This window comes from Anolis carolinensis, chromosome 4, assembly GCF_035594765.1.
Source record: "Anolis carolinensis isolate JA03-04 chromosome 4, rAnoCar3.1.pri, whole genome shotgun sequence".
Classification (NCBI taxonomy): domain Eukaryota; kingdom Metazoa; phylum Chordata; class Lepidosauria; order Squamata; family Dactyloidae; genus Anolis; species Anolis carolinensis.
The window spans coordinates 87,471,619-87,494,197 of record NC_085844.1 but is presented as its reverse complement, the minus strand read 5'-3'; the positions used below and the strand labels follow the sequence as shown (position 1 = coordinate 87,494,197).

The 22,579-nt window shown below is 37.5% G+C and overlaps 1 protein-coding gene across 1 annotated transcript in view; it reads right to left on the bottom strand.

The window, feature by feature from the left end:
* cdc73 (cell division cycle 73) overlaps positions 1 to 22,579 on the bottom strand; it is a 159,704-nt gene that overhangs the window by 86,808 nt on the left and 50,317 nt on the right. The window contains exon 10 of the mRNA XM_062980754.1: positions 7,959 to 8,023. Coding sequence (XP_062836824.1) covers positions 7,959 to 8,023 — 65 coding nt within the window. The remainder of the gene's footprint in view (positions 1 to 7,958; positions 8,024 to 22,579) is intronic.

Genomic DNA, 22,579 nt, shown 5'->3' with positions numbered 1-22,579 from the left:
AATGGTAATTTGGCATTACTTCTGAACTGACCTGCTGTTTTAAAAATTTAGCAAATGACTTTGATGTCTGGAAAGTATTGGGATTACACCTAAACAGATGCTCACACTGAGTTTTTTAAACAGGTAATCTTCATATATCTCAAGGACATCAGGGTTTTTTTCTTTTAATATTAAATGCAATTTAATAGTACTATGAAATGGCATTATAGTATGTGGATGGATGGTATCTAGACAAAGTATAGGAATCAGACACCTCAAGCTTTATTATACAGCTTGGAACACTATAAAGCAGAGTCCTGATTATGTACTGCAGTGACTCCTTCAGCATTAAATCTGAACAGCAGAAACAACTGTTCAGCATACATGTTGATGGGTTTAGAAAGGATGCTTGGGGAGAAATGGGGAAAATAGAAGCAACCTTTATTTCGTGTCAAAAGCATTGCATAACAAATACATTTTAAAATGATGAAAAAAAGGAAATCATAAGCAACTAAATAGTTTTAGACCAAAAGCGGGCAACAGCAACCGCTTTGTCCGTAGCTTTAAACAACTCCTCCTCCATACATGAGGCAGGACATTGTGGGCAAGCATACATATGCAGAGTTGTTTGTTCTGCTCCACAGTCACACAAGGTGGAGGATTCCTCCAGGTAGTGCCACCTTGCCAAGTTGTCTTTAGATCTGCCCACTCCGCTTCTGAGTCTGTTCAGGGACTTCCAAGTTGCCCATTCTTGGTTTGCCCCTGAACAAGGTACTGTAGTTTTGTTTTCTCAAGTGATTGCTTCCATAAGTCAGGGAAGGGGGGGGGGGGGAGAATGTGAAAGATTACACATGCTGAATGTGCTGCTTAGACTGAATTGCAGCGACAGCTTGCATCTTGCTAATTTATTATTTCTATTTGAATTTGAAGTTATTTGACATACATTTAGATATGCAGATATGAGGCCCATTGTAATGCAGAGGTTCCAAGTAGCCTCCCCTCAGAGGTGGGTGGAAAAGGGAAGCTGGGCTGAATCACTACAATATACTCTGAAAAGATGAATGGAATGAATTCTTATGCACAAAATCTGTTCAGTCCTGCTTTGTTTTAGATGGCGGTTGTTAGATGATTTTATTCACTGCTTTGCCTTTTTCAAAGAAATATATGGTCATATTAATAAAACAGTTCTTTTAAAAATTAAATATGACATACATGCTATTTTTTTTTCATACTATTTGTCAAGCTAAGCTTTATTTCAGTTACCATTCATACTGTCTTGCTAATTACTCAGGTGTTCATGAATCTGTAGTCCACAATATGTAAATGTTTTTAATTTTATTGCAAATGCTTTTAAGGACTTCATCTCTCTGTTCTCTCAGTTTCTACGCGCTTCCAAAACGGAATCCCATGGAGGCCAACACATGAAGGAAGACTACTTCTGGTGTTTGCTCATGGGACTCCATTGCTGCAGTACAGGGAAATGGAGGGAAGACTGTTTTCAAGAGTTGTGTGCTACTCGACTCCCAACAACAGAAACTGAAGAAAAGTGGTTGCCATCCCTGAAGATGGAAAGGCATGGAACCTTGACAGTAGGGAATAAAAAAAGATGGTTCCCTTAGCTTTTTCCTGCTTTCATGTGATGAGATCCCTAGATACCTTTTCTGAAAATCAAAATATAAATTAAACAAACACAGGCAGTCCCCGAGTTACAAACATCTGACTTACAAACGGCTCACAGTTAAGAATGGGGATGAGGTTAACAGGAAGTGAGAGAAATCTTCCTATGGAAAAAGAAATTCACTCCTGAAAAAGTTATCACAGGGAAAAGGTGTCTCTGCTGAAGCTATATCAACAATTCTTGTTTCCACAACAAGCCAAATGGTTCAAAATCCAGTTATCACTGGGACAGAAAATGAGTTGAAATCTTAACAGGGGCGCAGATAGCACAACAATAACAACAACAACAACAACAACAACTCTTTATTGATTAGTCAATTTTGACCATATCAAAACATGTGAGACATACAAAACACTTGCCCATACATACAGTAAAACCATGTATAGATACAAAGCATCCCGGCCTACTAGCCTACCAACCCACTCCTAGGTAGTTGTGCAAATACAGAATAAAAAGATTAAAATTAATTATTCCCTTAAGGTAAGGTTTAAGCAGGGGCAAGGGTAAGTAAAACTAGTGGCTTGTCCATAGTAAATTTTAAATTTGGATTTTGTTATTGGCATTAATATCACAGCTCTCCGCTTCCATCTTCTCGCGGATGGCCAGCGCTTTTTGCGTAAAAAGGGTCAGTTTTAAAATAGAATTTTATCTGAACCCTGTAGAAGGATGTGCATTTTCTCCTTTTTCTCTAAATGAGCATGGTTCTCCAGCAGAGGCTCTAAATAGAAAGATAGCACAACAAATACCATGGGAGTGTTAACTCTTCCCTATGCTATCCAAAACTTTATTTATACACACGCATACACGCACACACACACGCACGCACGCACACGCCTGGAGCTACACTTAAAATGTATCTGTTCCAACTTACATACAAATTCAAGTTAAGAACAAACTTGTATAACCCTACTTTGCTCATAACTTGGGGACTGTCTGTAAATCCATAAGTGGTCCTGATTTCCAGTTACTGCTTAACACTGTATTAAGTGGTAGAGACTCTCCACTCAGTTTAAAAACATGATTGCCTACATTCTACTGAATAACCTCTTCGGGCTATCCAGTAGAACGTACTTATGTAGAAATCACCTCCAGATAGAAAATTTCAAGGAGAACTTGGAATAAATTGTATTACTGTTGTTATTGCTTATTTATATAGTGTCATCAATATAAATGGCACCTTACAAGTAAAACAACCCAAAACAGTGGGTTCTGCCAAGAGCATGCAATCTTTATTTTCTTCACTAACATACTACATTCAAAGAAATGCTTGGGACCAGAAACATGCTGCATTTTCAATTTGGGGGGGGGATACATTTTGGAGATTTATATTTATATTGTGTGAAAAACAAAGCTTGTGTACATTAGATCTTCAGAAAGTAAAAGTGTCACTATCTCAACTACTCATATGGAGAATTTTAGATTTTGGAGTATTTCAGAAATCTAGATGAGAGATACTCAACCTGTACCTCTATAAAATAATTTCAAATACAGTATAATGTTTAAGTAACATTAGGTGATATATACTGGTCTCCCCTCTTTTAAATACTACAGTTCACATAATCAAGGCTACTAGAGAAGCTGTTAAAATGTTTGCACATGATCTGTATTAGTTTACTAAATGAAAGTCAATTTAACCTAATTAGTTAGGTCAGTGGAACATCTGAATTCTAAACATCCAAAAAACCTAACATTATGCCAACACAAATTCTTATTTTTTTAAAAAATAATAATAATGTATCATTATTTTAACACAAGGAGATAAATTGGCAGATTGCTTTGTTGATCTTATTAAAACATCAAAATATAATTTGCATTTGTTGGGTATTGAAATTTATTAAGCTACCACTAGATGTCACTGAATTCCCCATTCTGAATTTTGATTTTTCAAGAGAAGCCACAAGGCATTCCTCTTGTGTATAATTTTATTATGTTTGCTGGAACACTTAGGGAAAGCACATGCTATGGGACAATGGAATAGTCTGTCCTGGAAGGTGATGGATTTCCATTTATTAGAAATATCTAAGCAGATCCTGGAATTCCACAGGTATGCTACCATCAGATCCTCTGAAGATGCCAGCCACAGATGCGGATGAAACATCAGGAGATAATGGTGCTAGAACACGGCCGAACACGGAAAACACACAACACACCAGTGATTCCAGCTGTGAAATCCTTCAACAATGCATCTAAGCAGATGTTCGACCATTGAGGAGATACTGAGGACTGTGGGAGAGTACTTTTTACATTATGAAAGCCTTGGCTGGGGATGACCTTTGAGATCCTTTTCAGTACTAAGATTCCTATGGCATTTTATTCCAACCTCTCATATGCCTGATATGACAGTATCAGAATGACCTTTGCAAAATTCAGACTGAGTGACAGAGGATTAACCAGGTCCCCCAATAAGGTCATATCTCATAAATTCCCATAAAAGGCTGCCTGCAGATGACCCAAGGATTATTGAAAGGATTAACATTTTAAGGAAATGCACTACAGAGAGCCTTTATTAACCAAGCTATATACCTTAATATGATGAAGCAACTAAGAACAAATAGAAACAAACTTTAAAAATAAACATTTTCTCCATAAGTAACATTAACGAAAGGCATCTTTCCCATGTTCTGGTCAACACCACCGTCTGTGAACAAATGTTATTCTGCAGTTATTTCAATGGTAGGTGGTCCTTACTGGGATCAGGGCAGACAGGAAAGGGCAGGTAATAGAAGGCAGAATCAAAGATCACAATAACCAGAGCCAAGCTGGGCTTAGGGAAGGGGAGGTAGATCCATACAATATTATAGAAAACTACATCTTTGAAACTACACTGACTCTGACAGTACCCTATTCCACAGGAGAAAAAAATGGAGACTCTAAACACCCACACAATTTTTTAAAAGCTTCAAACCAATATTTTTTAAGATTTAAAAATAAATTAGCCAAGTGTAAGGTCTCACAGGTCACACATCCTGAATACCTCCCATACAGCTAGTAAATGAAGAATATTAATAGCAGCAAGGCGCAAGAGTTTTTCTGAGTACCCTTGTAATCATTCTCCACCCACTGTATGCCACAGTAAAACAAGTTTAAAAGGAGGAAAGCAGAAGTGTGTGTGGATAGAGAATGCTCTGTATGAAATCCAAAACGAATAAAGCTAACTGTTCCTGCAAAAGCATTCTGCTTGAATTAAGTGTGAGCCTGCCCAGATAGAGTCCAGGGACATGAAGCACTGACTGAAGACAGGGGAGCAATTCACCCAATGAAGGAAATACAACACTGCTCCTTGTATCAAGATCCCGAAGATGTGACGGTAGATTTTAACTGTGATTTGTTTAAAATACTGCTTGTGTTTAATTCTATTTTAATGTTTGCATTTTTGTATACTTCAAATTGTATATTAATGCACTAGGCCGAATTAATGGTCTCCTTTTCCCGTATTTCCTGCTTCGCAAAACCACCTCAATGGGAGCCTCCCGGCCGTTGGAACTCGCCTCATTTCTCAGATATCTCTCCCCCTTGGTCTTAACCCATGGCTCGAGGAAAGTTGAAGGGCTTGATGGTTATTTATTAAAAGTTGGTATTCTTCCCCAATTGCCTGATTCCCATTCTTCCCCTTCTCCCACTCTATATTCTCCTGAGCCCTCCAGCCCTCCCCAAAACTATAAAATGAAAATGCAGTTGCTAAAATCAGAGGGCTGGTTAGCAGCATGGGCGAACAATTGTAGCATATAGACTCGTAAGTGTAAGTAGGCTATAAGTATAAAAAAACAGGCTTCCCTCTTTGGCTGCCCACATGCCATCTCAGGATGACCCCCCCCCCCCCCCGCAAAAAAATCCCTTAAAAATAAAAACTCACTGGGAGCGATTTGGCTTCTCTTCCTATCTGAGGTAACATACCAATGATGCCCAAAAACATAGGGGGAAGCCAGGAGTGATTTCCCCCCCCCCCCCCACACACACACTTCGGGCATCATTGATATGTTCCATCAGGTAGAAAGAGAAGCCAAATGGCTCCCAGTGAGTTCCTTTTTTATTTTTTAGGTTTTGTTGGGGGTTTGGAGGAGTGGGTTGGTGCCCTCACAGTTTTCCAGGCTGATTCAGTCTGGAAAACACAGGACTACTGTCTGGACTGCCCTCACAAAAGTCCAGAACTTTTAAGGGAGGAGTCCAGACAGCAGAAGTAGTTTATCCTGCGCCTTCCTGGAAGGTGCAGAATAAACCCACTAACAAATTAACTCCCCACAAACCAGGGTTGTCTTGGTTTGTGGTGGATTAATTCATGTTTTCCAAAGACATCATATAGACAGCCTCCTTTCTGTGGCAAGAAGTCCCGCATTAAAGGGGCTGTCTGGACGCACCCAAAGAGGTCAATTGATGTCAAAGTAACAACCACTTGTTCAGGAAGTCATCTCTGTGCGGAAATGTTCTCTAGAGATGAACATAAGCCTCCCTAATCTTTCCATTTAGAGCAATATGCTTCATAATTGCTTGGATTACTAAAGTTAAATAAAATATCTGTTTAGGTCACTGCAGGATTGTCATTCATGGGGCTCTTCTGTCTAAGAGTCCTGCCTCTAGTCTTGGATATACTTTTTACTTTACAGAGGCTGATACATTATAAATAGAATCCTCTAGGGCAGTGGTTCTCAGCCTGGGGTCCCCAGATGTTTTCGGCCCTCAACTCCCAGAACTCCTAACAGCTGATAAACTGGCTGGGATTTCTGGAGGTTGTAGGCCAAAAACATCTGGGGACCCCAGGTTGAGAACCACTGCTCTAGGGACTAAAGGCAAAAGAGATTATCACTAGGTATTACTAGGCATGTATGAATACTCCGGTCAGTTGTCACTGAATTACTTTAAATTACTTTTAAACTCCAATCATTCTGTATAGAGTAGTTTACACAGAAATTTCATTCAGCCAGATAAACCAGAGGAAGTTTACAAAATTGTTTCTTTTTGTCATCTTAGAGCAGAGCTTTTCAAACTGTGTTTCATGAGATGTTAGTGTGTCAGCTGCAGTGTGTAGGTGTGTAGCGCAAATGTAATGAGAAACTTCTGAGTCTATGTAAAATAAGCAATACATCATATATTTTAAAATATATAAAAGGAAGGTTTCCCTGTAACCTACACGTTTAGATGAACTGATGGGAGTTGTATCAAAAGGTACATTTGATAGGAATAAAAGAATCAGAAATATTTATAACCTTCATGTACCTATTTTAAAAAACACTTTGTCCAAATTATGAAAATGTTGTGTGCAATGTTATTTTCTAGGTTTTCCAAAAATAAGGGAAACAAAGAACTCTCTTTCAAGCTGATTGTTCTTATTTGTATTGACTCAAAAAAGCAACACAGTTACTTTGTTCTTATATAAATGTTGCAAGCCAATAATCTTTATAACAAGGTTGGTATCTGTGTACTTTCAGGGACATTCTTTGACCAATATCCTTATTAAAAACAATTTAATCACTTTTGCTTACTAGCAACTCCTAGTAATGCTTCGCTTGAAATTTATCGCATTATGCAGATTCCAACCCAAAACTGAAAGCAACTCCATACATTTAAGTAGAAACTAACATCTGAAAATAATGGAAACTCAAAATAGAAAGTTTTATTAGACAGCGAGAAAGTTTAAACAAGTTAGCTCTAATTGGTTTTGAGACGTTTACATTCCAAGCATTATTTTATGTTCAAATTAGGAGGGAAAACCAGAAGTAGGTGCACAGATTTTGTAGAGTGTTTAGTGCCGTCTATTCATCAGATTTATATAGGCATACAGATGGCACAAGTCTTTAATGAGGCTTCTACACTAGTTCTGTAGCATCTGTCCTACTTGCAGGCAGATCAAAACAGCATTTATTTGCAAATGCTCAACCCACTTCCATAAAAGCAGACAACTTAAGACAAGTACAGTCTGAGATTCTTGTTTAGTGATGCTCTGCTTTCGGCTGTTTGGAAAACTATACACATAAAAAGGATCTGTCACATCTTTCGAAAGAGAATGCATCTCTTCCTCCTCATACAAAAATGCTATTATTCAACACAAAGCTTTCAAAGAGGATATCTATAAACCAGAGTGGTATAAATTCTGCCATTCTAGAAACAATGGTATTCAAAAGAGCTAGAGACGTCAACTATATGAAAAGAGGAAGAATTATGGAACCAGTCCTGGAATTTATTGGTAATCGGTTGTGTTTGCTGCCATGCAACACAGCAAAAGACTGTTGATACAGGAAGTAGAAAGCAAAGAAAGATCTGCAAGATTTCTAAATACGGCCTTTGAACAAATATGTTTCCAACTTACCGTCACAGACTTCAAAGTCATTCCGTGATAGGTGCCCATTGTGTCAATCTTGAAACCTTCCGTTTCTGTGAAAATAAAAAAAAAGATCTTGTAAGTAATCTCATACAAAGATGTATGATAGACTGGCCAGATGGTAAGCAAGGCATTAAAACTGCCATGCGTTGTGAACTACTCTTAGTAAAAAAAAAAAGTGAGGAAAATAGATAGACAAACAATACAATTGCATATGTAAGAGAATAATCTATTAGATGATGGAACCTCTTTAAATAAAACAGCCTGGAATCAGTTGGAATAAACACCACAGAACTGAGTGATTCAGATCATTTCTTTTCATTCTTCTTTGCTCTTAAATCTCAATGTGGGTCTCAAACTTCATGAAGCACCAAAAAAGAAAAGCACACAAACAACAGATTAAGAGTTGTCTGTAGTGACCTCTCAAATTCTGAGATGAGAAGCATCACAACAAAACTCTCACAGCCCCTGTTTTCACTGGACATCTGAGACATGATATAATTTCTTCATTTGTAATTACCCCCCCCCCCTAAAAAATTATGGAAATTAAAAGTAAGCAACACACCCCATTCTTGTTTAATTAACTCAATTCTGGTTATGGTGGGAGGGCTATATTCCACATATTTTATCTACGACTTCCAGTTTAAAAATAATTCTAGTTCCTTGCAAATTCTGATGTGAACGTTAGGAGCTCTGCATCTTGTACTTGTGTCCTGTATCAAATAATATCTACATTAAAGCATTATACTTATTTGCCTATTGAGCAAGCTAGATAAATAAGGTTGTTTTGTGAGCATGATGGATAGGAGTTGCAGAATAAAGCTTTTGTTTTTTCTTTACACAGGATCTTGAGGCAAGATTTGTGTGTGCTTCTCTTGTGAGGAGAAAAGATCAAAGATTTTGCACACTGTGAAAGTATCATAATTTAAGTTGCAGCACCTGCAGCACCTGGCTAGTGTCTGACATCAACAGTTAAACTATCTCAAGTAACAAGGCTAAGAAATGTGTCTTTGATAGACACCATAGAGAACCACTGTCAGAGTCAACAGTACAAGATCAATGACTTGCTTGGCTCAGTACAAATGCAGTTTCATAGGCTTGTATTTCCCCCGGGTTATACATTTTATCAGTCACTGACTCCTAAAAACAATGCATGCGTACAGTTCAGCTAATATGCAGCTTTCTTCACTACATTTTTAAGATGTACAAAATTAGGAAGCCTGAAAAACAAGCATGCACTATTAAAACCAGGACAAACACAAGCATGCTTCAAAATAAAGATTAGATGTTACCATGAGTAAAAATATAAGTGCATTCACATTAGCAAGCATTAAAATGAAAATGGAAAAATCAATTGTGATGCATAAGGGCAGGAACTTATTATTAGTTAAAATCAAGAATAGGCTCGAATTTCTGGGGGATAATGTTAAAACTGATTCTCTAGTGTGGTTCGTACAATTAACCTCAAAAGTCAAAACACTATTTTCTGAAATCCTGAAACAGACATCCCTAATAACTGTTGTCTATAAGCCATATCAAACAATTCCTATTTCTTTGTGTCTCAAAGATTTTATTATTCTAGAACATATCTTCTTTCCCAGCTTTACTGTGCAGCCATAGAAACTGGTTGTCTTTTTAAAAAAATTAAAAAAAATACATCTACTACTTTGCTTCAGGTGCAGTGGATTTTACTCTAAGAAATTTGAAAACGTCTTCAAAAAGTCTATGGAAACTCATGCATACAAAGCAGAGCTGGACATAACAGAGCATCATGCATTTTCTCTATAACCTTGTTTCCCCACCCCTCTCTCTCTATATATGCAACATTTAAGTAGTGTCAGCATGAATAAAGCCTAGTCACATTTAGAGATGTGCACAAAAAAATTTCTTTTGTTTCCTTCCTGTTATCGTTTTGTTTTGACTGTTCGTCTACACCAGGGGTCCTCAAACTTTTTAAGCCGAGGGCCGGTCCACAATCCTTCAGACTGTTGAGGGGCCGGATTATCATTTGAAAAAAATACAAATTCCGATGCACACTGCATATGTCTTATTTGTAGTGCAAAAACAACAACAACAACAAGAACAATGAAAGAACAATACAATATTTAAAAATAAAAACAATTTTAACCAACATACATTTATCAGGATTTCAATAGGAAGTGTGGGCCTGTTTCTGACCAATGAGATAGGTTAATTAGGATTGCTGTTGTTGTTGTTGTTGTTGTTGTGTGTCTTCAAGTCATTTCAGACTTTGGGCAAGCCTAAGTCCAAAATTATTTATTTATTCATTTATTACATTTATTTATTACATTTATATCCCACCCTTCTCACCCTGAAGTGAACTCAGAGCAGCTGTATGTACATACAATATATTATATTATTAGCATAGCACAATATTAACATTATATATTACTATATTGAACTATACCACTATACTGTAATATTATATGTAATATATAACATATAATTAATATTATTATATGGTATTATTATATTGTATAAAATGATATTATCAATATCATATGTATATACAATATATTATATTATTAAAACTGATATAAAATATTATGTTATAAATGAGGGTGGGGGCCAGGTAAATGACCTTGGAGGGCCGCAACCGGCCCTCGGGCCTTAGTTTGGGGACCCCTGGTCTACACAAAACGAATGATGACATTTTCGTAGGAAATGAGAGGCAACACGAAAATGAAAGCCGAACAGTCATCATGCTTGCTTTCGTTTTCCTTTCGTTTTGGCCTTGTAATAATAAGCAGGTACTGACAGAAGGCTGCTTTCCCATTACAGCTGATGTGTATCAATGGGTGTTAATAATAGTATTAATGTGTTGTCGAAGGCTTTCATGGCAGGGATCACAGGGTAGTTGTATGTTGTATTAATGTTAATTAATGTTAATATTTATAACAATAACAATAGCTATTCTGGGACCCTGAGCTGAGTCTCGGAGAGGAGTGCTTCCCCATGACATCTGATGTGGACTAACGGGTGTTAATAATAACATTAACGTTAATATTTATAACAATAATTATTCTAGGATCCTAAGCTGAGTCTGGGAGAAGGCTGCTTCCCCATGACGGATGATGTGTGCCAAAGGGTGTTAGTAATAATAATAATATTAATAACAATGGTACTTTGGATATGACCTGAACATTTTAAAAGTTGGTGGGCTAAAAGGGGTCAAAATGCCCCCTATGTGTTGCTATTTTCACCCCTCTAGCCCAAAAACTGAGCGGGGGGGAGGGGTGAGACTTGGAAGCCCTCCCATTGAAGCCAATGTTCATTTTTTTCCATAAGCCAGACGAAAATTCTGTTTGTGTAGGTGCCCCATTTTCATTAGTGGGAACAAATACGGAAATGAGACAAAACAAATGAAACTACACAAAACGAACAGCAATTCCATACAAAAGCACAACACTAGTCACAATGTCGAATTTAACCAGTATCTAACAAGTCTCTGTTAACAGGTAATTTGGTTTCCTTTAAATGCAGTTAATATCAGGAATAAGTGAGTTTCCTCAAGGGTGGACTTAAACTTTGAGCCCATCTACACAGGCCAAATGAGTTGGGGCAGGGTGAATGGGCTTTGTGGCATTTGGGAATGATGGGAGCCATTTGCCTTAACACCCACCTAAGCTTCTTAATGTGGTGTTCTCTCACAATAAAATGATGATGATGATGATAATGATAATATTAAAATGTATTATTACTATTATTATTCTGCTTTTTTCTCTGAAAGAGACTCAAAGTGGTGAACAGTGGTAAAAGCAACACAATATGCAACATACAATTTAAAATTGTGGAATGCTGTGGAGCTACCTCAAAGCTCTGAAACTCACCTGAACTTTGCAGTAGTATGAACAGTTGAACTGCTCTATATTTAGAACTGACTGCAGCTGTTCAGATGGCCATCCCACTTCCTTCAAGATCGGGCAACCCAGGGAAAGGGAATGGCACTTACCACCCATCTCTTGTCCTTGGCTTAGTTGTGACCACCAGGCACAAAACTGGTGATGGTCATCACTCATTACATCCACTGACAGGTGTGTTGTGTGGTTTCTGGGATGTATGGTTGTGTTCTAGCAGCATGTTTCACCTGTATTTGTGGCTGGCATCTTCAGAGGATCCTCTGGAGATGCCAGCTACAGATGCAGGTGAAACATCAGGAGAAACAGTAACTATACAACAAATTCCCAACACTAGTATAAAACTTTAATAAAGAAGGGTGCTACTTTGTAGGGAAAGTAAACCAAAATTAGTGCCAATTTCAGCTGGTGAAACAGTTAAATATTATGCTAAAGAGCCAGCTGCTCATCATATGACTCTCACGTGGGAGTGAGGAGAAGGAAATTACAAAAAAAATGAGTTGTCTTATATGTCCTCTCATATATGTAAGTAGGAGAAAGAATTTTTGTCTTTCAGTATTAATTCGTCTATGCCATTTTATATTGTTTCAGAAGAAGTAAAGTGGCCTGTGAGTGGAATGTTGAACAATAGGTACAGGTCTTCAAACACCATTATTCTTTTGTCTGAACTTCCTGGTGATACCTCTTTGTCACCATTTCTAAATTTGGCGCTTGGCATCAAGACCAACTTATAACCACACAACATAGCTGGTTTGTCTAGCTATATAGTGACTGCACAACTATAATGCTGGATTATGGCTACTTTTGCCTATTTTCTACTTTTGCCTGTCCTGACAATATCTCTTGAAGCAAGTGTTCACTGCTGTGAAAGGAGCAGGCATGCTGCAGTGATCCTCAACCAGCTGTCACAAATATACACTGACATTCCTCTTCAGTAAAACCAGAACTACACCACTTGATAAAGAACAAAGCATATTCTTCTAAACACAAAGGAAAAAAAATTAGCCATTTATTTTTCATGACCTTTCCTCAAAATGTACACTTAGCTTTCTAAATACATTTTAAGAAAAACTATTCACATTTTAGGACAATGGCATACTGAAAAGAAAGAATGAAAAGTACAATAACCCTTGTTAAATAATGCACCTATTTCGGAACACCATTAAAAACAATATAGTTCACAATGGAGTACACTAGAAGTGCACGAGGAAAATAAAATCTATCCTCAGAAGTGTTCATATTGACACTGTCATTCAATAAACAGCAAAATTATGAAAATCTGTTTTGAGGGAAACGTTCAAAAGAGCAAAGTAATGAATCGTTCCTTAACTAGTAGTTGTTTACATTTTTATGACATATTTTTTGCTGCAACTTTCAAAATACTTCTCGGTTTTGCTTGCATGAAGAATGTGGGTTACATTCTGATGGACCCAGGCTAGCTGAAGAAGCCTAAATATAACCATGAATCTCAACTAAAGTGGCACTACTTAGAAGAATAATCCACGTTGTGTGACTGTGGAGCAGAACAAACAACTCAGCATCTGTATGCTTGCCCACAATGCCCTGCCTCATGCACAGAGGAAGAACTCTTTAAAGCTACAGACAATTTAGTCACTTGTTGAAGGCTTTCATGGCCGGAATCACAGGGTGGTTGTGAGTTTTTCAGGCTGTCTGGTCATGTTCCAGAACCATTCTCTCCTGATGTTTTGCCCACATCTGTGGCAGGCATCCTCAGAGGTTGTGAGGTATATTGGAAAAAAATATAACTCACAATCTTTTTCCAATATACCTCACAACCTCTGAGGATGCCTGCCAGAGATGTGGGCGAAACGTCAGGAGATAATGGTTCTGGAGCATGGCCAGCAACCCAAAAAACTCACAACAACCCAATGCAGTCACTGTTGCCCGGTTTTGGTCTAAAACTATTTAGCAGTTTGTGATCCCTTTATTTTATCAGTTTTAAACTTATCTATTTATGCAATGCTTTTGACACAAAAAAAATAAGGTAGACCCATTAAAGTGAAATGGAAACATTGGAAAGCAAATACTTCTGTTATGTTCCACTGATTGAAAGGATGATCTACTCTACCTGAGACTAACAATTGGATTTACTCCAATAAGCCCTTTGAACCATCTGGCCTTACATACAACTGCGGTAATACCAACCTAATTTCAACCCATGGTTCTTGAGGTTGAGCAGTTGAGAGTCAATCGTGAAAGATAAAAAGAGGTAAGACAGAGGTGACAAAAGTACAACTTGCTGACTTGAATGAAGACTCTAAATCAGGCCTGCACAATGTGTGGCCCTCCAAGTATTTTGAATTTAAGCTTCCAGAATTCTTGACCAATGCACAAGCTCACTAAGGCTTCTGGGAATTAGAATCCCAAACGCCTGAATGGTCACAGATTGTGCAGATCCAAACACTCCAACTCTAGCCCTCCCCTTTTTATTTTGAGGCAAACCACCCTAAATCGGTCACAATGAGCACCAGAATACAAGGACTTGCATTTTAGTATCCACTCTGATCACCTACAAGCCCCACATGATTGGAAATGATGGATTAAAAAATGAAAATAATTTCTGGCCACATTTTCAACTCCAATTGTGGTGCTGTAACACACCAAACGGGACAAAAATTCTTGTCATTCTTACTGCATTTCCACAGCCCTGCCTTTAAGTACCATGTCTCAGTTAAAAATAAATGTCTCCATGTATTTCTCATAGCTGAATGAACTATTAAAGCAATGGTTCTTTTAAAACAACAACAATTATTACGGGCATTAGAGCACTCTAACAATGGCTCATGTAACAATAAATGTAAATTAAAATAACTATCTGTAATAGTATAAAATATGAGCACAGAACTACAAAAACATACTATCTAAAGCAAACAAGATATGTCATCATGTTAAAACCTTCAAGATGCTTGGCAAACCTGTTAAGAGACATACTATTCCCAACACAGCTTTGGGCAACACTGATGCCTTCAGTTCTTTTGAGTTTTAAAAGGCAACTAAGCCTACTTACTCACAAGATTGCTGTGATGGCAAAGAAGAATGTTTTACACATTAGTGTTTTACAAACAAAAAGATCAAAGCAACCCAGAAAAAGCAGAAGAGATATTCTCACCCTTGTGATTTTCTCACTTATTTCTTTGTTAAAAATCAGTGAGACTGATGCCGTTTTAAAACATCTACACTGTTGTCACATTAACACCTCCTGGTTCACATTATTTAAATAAGACCTACACAAGAGTAGTTTTTGTACAAAGTTCCAGAGGTTCTTGCCCTTTTGGCTGCACAAGTTTGTTTAACAATGAGGAAAAGAAAGCATTTGTTTCAAATCTGATTCAGAAGAGTTCACCTCCATATTGTACTGTATTTAAAAGAGCTTTTATCAATTTCATTAGAGCTCTGTATTTGTCTTTATAGTAATGAGATTACTGTGTGCATATATAATCGACGTGCTGCATATATCTGCAATTTGCTTTTTCATTTAGCTGTACTTTTGCTGTGCCTCAATGAATACAAATTAAGCAAAGAGGAAGGCTGTTTCTGAACTGTGAGGATAAACAATATGAAACACACAATTTTTCCATCACAAACTGATTTTTCTAATTATTTCCCCTCTGTGCTTTGGTGGAGAAGTGACAACTGAAACACATTTGCAGATTGTTGTTCTCTCCCCTCCCCTCCCGATTCTTAAAGAACCTCTTGAATTAAAAAAAAACCTGCTTATTCCATTCTAAGTTTTCCACTATGCTTTCATTTATGGGCACCTTTTTTACCACACCAAGAACTTCATCTTTCCTGGCTGTCCATGCCACTTTTATGATCCATTTTGTTGACCATTGGCAGCCGTTAAGAAAAGTGCACTGCTGTGTTATTCTACAACTTGGGTGACTATTAACAGAAGTCTCAGGAGATGTTTTCCTGCATGTTCATGTATAAGTATTCCTCATGTATAGGTCAAGGACAGGTTTGGGGGACAACATTATGGATCTTGATAGGACTCACTGATAAATCAAGGGCCATTTCCCCAACCAGACATTCAAAAAGCCAGTAATCATGCCAAGGCAGAGAGAGTAAAGGGGGTCATTTCTTCTTTTAGGTTCTGCTGGGATGAACGAAGCCCTTACCGTTCGCAACTCTAATAAGAGAAGGTGTTAATTCTTTTTTTAAAACAACATATAGTACTTACACAGAGCCATGGGTAAGTCGACCCAGGTTTTTGAGGTTGGATTTTTGACTAACATTTCTAGACTTATAAATGAGTATATGGGATACATTATCTGTCTAACACTCTCCCATCAACCATAAGCAAATCTCCAGGTCCAAAATACAATTGACACCTCTTCCCATGTCCCTGAACACAATCCAAATTTGTTAAATGAACTTATGATTTCCATTAAAACACTTCATCATTTCCAAGATTTATACTGGGATGGACAACTGTGGAGGGGGCAGGGAACATTTCCCTTCCCACATACACACCAAACAGGCTGCATCAGCATGTTTTTAATATGCTTCAATGTCACTTCTAACCAATATTTTGGGCTATTTATTTCCCTTTGGAACAGTTTTGGGAAACTAGGGGAAAGGCTTTTGGCTGGTTTTTAGATGAAAAATTTTGGGGGGATCTTGGGGGCTTCAAGGGTCAAACTGAGGAATCCAAAGGGCCACATGTTGACCACAGACTGCAATTTGTCCAATTTATACTGATGCAAACATTTAATAATACAATTATAATAAAGTAATCCAATTTAAATCTAATTTACTCAGCACTAGAAGGATCACAAACATAGCACAGAGGAATAGATATACAAATTATGGGATATTTTCTACGACAAATAGGCAAAAGTTAAATTTGAATGCCAATTGAAAAAAAACATTCTTGCAAGATTAATGGCATTGAATTAAAAGAAAATTCACCATAGAGTTATGAATAATTCACTGAACAACTAAAAAGGAATGTACATAACAATGAAGATAAGCAAGTTGCCAGTTTAGTTGCTAGCTTCTTTTTGTATATTGTTAAAAAGTGGTGGTGAGTTCTTCCAAATCCCCAAAAGGTTTTGTTCTAAATATCAGTAGAAACAAGTGCAGAGGTCATTCTTTAAGGCAGTATTTCTCAAACTGTGCTCCTCCGGGTGTTTTGGACTTCAACTCCCAGAAATCCCAGCCAGCTTACCAGCTGTTAGGAACTGTGGGAGCTGAAGTCTAAAACACCTTGAGGAGCACAGTTTGAGAAGGCTTTTAGAAATTGGCATGATGAGCTTTTAATAGTGTGATATGCTGATTTGTTGATACAGTATATATGTTAAACATGATTTTTTAACTTTACAACTATTTAATTGTTTTTAAATAAAATTTTAAGTTACAGGAGTTTTTTACTAATGTTCTTGTACAGTTTTTGATCTATACTAACTTTAAAAAGCTATAAAACTTTAAATCTCATTAATGGGGGAGAGTGTGCTGTTAATAGTTATTAGTACTATTATTACTACTACAGGAGGGGAGAGAAGGAAGAGAAAAAGTGGTTCTACTCTGTACACAAATAATAAGCAGAATATCTTAACCCATGATGCCTGGATGGCTTTTGCACTGGATGTATTGTGCTATTAGGTCATGTATTTATTTGAGCAACCTTCCGCAACACTGTGAAGGATGGGGTAATTTAATTAATGAAGTTTGCAAACAGGGTAAGTTGGACTTAAAGCAAAATTCCTTTGGGTTTAGCATGTAAGCAACAGCAAATCTTTTTGGTCCGAGGTTGGTTTTCTAAAAAAAGAAACTTCCTATACAAACAAAAAAGGCCCTTTTTAGTTTGAGGATTAAAAACACTCATACTTTGTATGCTTTCCTTGTAATGAGTCCCTGCAAGGAAAATTGGGGCATGAGCCAAATGAAGGCTAGGAGGAAAATGAACCACTGATATAATAATGTGGTCTTACATAGTAATCACTGTTCAAAAGAAATGTCTTCCAGTTATGCAACTAGATCCTGTATGCATAAGACATAAGGCTAGATCAGGGGTGAGAAACTGGGAGATAAAATGGTGTGAGATACTTACTCTCCCAGCACCTATAAAGTAGGTCACATTAGCTGCCATTTTGGCTAATTTTCCCATCTTTTTTGGTATTTTGGGGAGGTTTGGTAAGCTTGGGAGGGCTGGGAGGAAAACAGCACAGCATTTTTAGGCAGTTTGGCCCAATGGGGGCCAAAAACGTATCTAGAAAAAAGCCCCAATTAAAAGAATTAGTAAGGCAGCAGACTTTCTCAGAGTTTCAAGGGTCTCGTGTAGTCCACAGGCCACATTTTGTCTACCCCTGTACTAGATGAACAGATGCAAAGTAAAAGAAGAATCTTTCAGAAGTCTGGATACTATCACAAGACATCAGTTACAAATGCTATATTGCTGCACTAGTTGTGCCTGGCCACGCGTTGCTGTGGTGAAGTATGGTGGTATGGGAAATAAAGTATTGAGGAATTGGTGGTAGTTAAGATAAAGGGTAAAGGTTTTCCCCTGGCATTAAGTCCAGTCATGTGTGACTCTGGGGGTTGGTGCTCATCTCCATTTCTAAGCCGAAGAGCTGGTGTTGTCCGTAGACTCCTCCAAGGCCATTTGGCATGACTGCACGGAGCGCCGTTACCTTCCCGCCGTAGCAGGACCTATTCATCTACTCTCATTTGCATGTTTTTGAACTTTAGGGTTGGCAGAAGCTGGGGCCAACAGTGGGGGCTCTCTCCACTCTCCCAATTCAAACCTGCGACCTTACAGTCCAGAAGTTCAGCAGCTCAGCGCTTTAAGACGCTGCGCCATCAGGGGATATTATTTCCTAAAGCTTGTGAATATACAATATTTCTGATTTTTTTGTCTGTTGGATGGAAGTATGAATGGTGCAATTACGCAAAATGATTAGCATGTAATGGCCTTGCAGCTTTAAAGCCTGGCTGCTTCCTCCCTGAGTGAATTTTTTGTTGGGAGGTGTTAGCTGGCCCTGATTGTTTTCTGTATTGAATTCCCCTGTTTTCTGTGTTGAATACTTGGAGCCGGATTGTATTCATTTTCACAGTTCACAGTAACACAATAATAATAATAATAATAATAATAATAATAATAATAATAATAATAATAATGACTTTGGTAATACACACTGCTTCACTCCCTTCTCAGCTTCCTTTCTGGAAGAATCCTTTTTTGGGAGGTGTTAGCTGGCCCTGATTGTTACCTTTGTGGAATTCCCAATTTCCCTGCTTTCAGAGTGTTGGTCTTTATTTACTGTCCTGGTTTTAGAGATTATATTGTTCTGTATTATTCTACCACAGTAATTATTTCATATTACAGTAGAATCTCACTTATCCAACATTCGCTTATCCAATGTTCTGGATTATCCAACGCAGTCTGCCTTTTAGTAGTCAATGTTTTTGTAGTCAGTGTTTTAAATTCATTGTGATATTTTGGTGGTAAATTTGTAAATACAGTAATTACTACATAGCATTACTGTGCATGGAACTACTTTTTCTGTCAAATTTGTTGTATAATATGATGTTTTCGTGCTTAATTTGTATAATGATTACCTAATTTGATGTTTAATCGGCTTTTCCTGAATCCCTTCTTATTATCCAACATATTCACTTATCCAACGTTCTGCCGGCCTGTTTATGTTGGATAAGTGAGACTCTACTGTATAATCTTATATTATCTGCTTAGAACTGGATTATATGAGGCCCCTTCTACACAGCTGGATAAAATGCACACTGAAGTGGATTATATGGCAGTGTAGAGTCAAGATAATGCAGTTCAAAGCAGATAATGTAAGATTCTAAATGGGTTATATAGCTGGGCCTTGAGTCTACACTGCCATATAATCCAGTTAAAATCTGATAATCTGTATTTTATAGGCACTGTGGAAGAGGCCTAAGTGAGGCCTAACTCTGCCTGTCCCCTGGGCTGAGTGGGTTGCTACGAGACCAAGTGGGCGGAGCTTAGCCTTCTAACTGGCAGCAACTGGATAAAAACAATTATTCCTCTCCCTCTAATTAGCACTTTATTTTTCTTTTCTTTTTGTTGTATGAACGTAGAGGCGTGGATGATGGGTTGTGCTGTCAATTTTCGAGGTTGTGGGGTATTTTGTTGTTTTGTCCGTCGCTGGGATTCCATCACTCTTTTATACATATAAATACAGTAGAGTCTCACTTATCCAACACTCACTTATCCAACGTTCTGGATTATCCAACGCATTTTTGTAGTCAATGATTTCAAAATATCGTGATATTTTGGTGCTAAATTCGTAAATACAGTAATTGCTGCATAGCATTATTGCATATTAAACTACTTTTCCTGTCAAATGTGTTGTATAACATGATGTTTTGGTGCTTAATTTATAAAATCATAACCTAATTTGATGTTTAATAGGTTTTTCCTTAATCCCTCCTTATTATCCAACATATTCGCTTATCCAACGTTCTGCCGGCCCGTTTATGTTGGATAAGTGAGACTCTACTGTAATATATAGATAGATTTGCCAGAAGTGATAACTACTGAAAACATGGTTATGGGACCAACATTATGGATCTTCGTGGTTGTTGTATGTCTTTCGGGCTGTGTGGCCATGTTCCAGAAGTATTCTCTCCTGATGTTTCGCCCACATCTATGGCAGGCATCCTCAGAGGTTGTGAGGCATGGACAACACATTATAGATCTCGATATGACCTGTGAATATGTTGATGGTCATTCCACAGAGAGGGGAAAGCATCAATCCTACTCTGGATTGCCAGTTGTCCTGGCCACCATATCCCTGCCCAGGCATTCAAAAAGGTCAGAAAGAGTGGCACAGCCAAAAAATTAGGGGGATTCAGTGTTTTTTAAAAAGTTCTTACAGGATGGACTAAGTTCTTGCCTTTCTCCACTCTACTCAGAGAAGGAGATGGTTCCTTTTTCAATAAGAATAGAGGTACAGTAGTGACACTGACCATTGATAAGTTGGCCCAGGCTTTTTTGTGTTGATTTGTTTACTAAAATTTCTGAACTTAAACATGAGTAGATATATAATAGGTAGTTCTGGCCCATGCTCTCCTGTATTCTTAATAGAATGGAACATGACTATACAACTTTCTTCTCTTGTTCAGTCTGTGAGAGAATAACAAAAAATATGTGCAAAAGCCATGTTCACAATTATGATAGATGATAAAACTGTTATAGTTCTTTACATGACCTGGAGAAGACCTCTCTACTAAATAGGAATTAAGGTCTGTAATGCCTTCTCAAGGTAGAGGAATAGATTCAAATGATAATCTGATCAAAGCCCTTTGCCATTACATTAAGGTCTAGTGTCAAAGAAGTCACTCATCTCCAGCTGAGAATGCAAGGGCACTCACAAAAAAGTCACCCTTTTCAACTAAGCTAAGGGAATATATTCACTTAACCATCATGCATAATTACCTAGTGCATCTAAAGATTTCGATTTCTCGTTATTGGGACAAAATGAGACGAAACAGACTGATAGAACATTAGAACTACTGTGACCTCTCAGATGTTATTCCAACCTATACCATCCCTTTTCTCGGACCAAAAATAACACCAACATTTTCATGTAATGAGAGAACAAACTTTCCTTGTAAAGCTTTTGCAAATATATACAGTTAATGTACAGTATGTGCTAGGAAAAAGTCAAATTTATCATGATAATTGGAACTGGCACAGAATTCCTGAAGATCAAGAAGACTAAATAAGTTGTTGACACTGTCCACATGGATGGACAGATAGCTTTTTGAAAAAGCATTCTGCTCTCTGTCTGCCAAGTAAGAATCTCTTGGATGAAACACATAAGAAAAACACATTATATATTAAAGTGTTGTCTTAATGATCACTGTATTCAAGTTATTTAAGTTAATTAACAACTGGGAAATACAATTCAGAAGGAAACCATACATAAAGCATCAGGCTCGGTCTTTTAGTGAAGTCGCCAGGGGTAGAAAGCAAGCTTGATTCCACCCATATGATGCTGTAGACTTATTAATTTACTGTCTTCTATATAGGTGATTCCTATGAATATTAAAAGGTAACGCTCTGCATTTCAGGGCACTGCTGCAGTAGTGGAGGAGATAAAATACTGGAGGAGATAAAAAAGGGATCCGATCTTATTGACAAAGATTCCACAGGAAGCTCAAATATTTATTTCCAACATTTATATCCTGCCCTTCTCACCCGAAGGGACTCAGGGCAGCGTACACTCACATGAAATATCTGTTCATGTGAGTGTTCATGCATGTGGATACATACACAAAGGCTCATTTAATAAACTAGTAGCCTTGCCTTCGCACCAATCCATCCAGCTATCAAAATGCTACCTTATGATTTTTATATCTTAAATGTTTAAATACAGTGCACTCTTTCAGTTAATACATGCAAACCTGCATCCAGGTGACATCAGGTTGATATCTGATTGCTAATTAAGACAAATGTGAATTTATTCTTTCTGTTTCAACTTCTTCTCTTTCCCCATGCAATACTGCATTCATTAAAATATTATTTCAGCTTCAGCACATGACTTAAGTCACAAATGAATAATTCAATAAAAATATAGATGGGTACTCAAATCAGCTTTGAACATAAAAACACATTTTAAAGCAGCTTTACAAAAATACACTATCTGAATTAATTTATATGAAATCAGAGAATCATTTTTTTAAAAAAAGAGCATTAAAATGAAGCAGAGCTTTAAGACC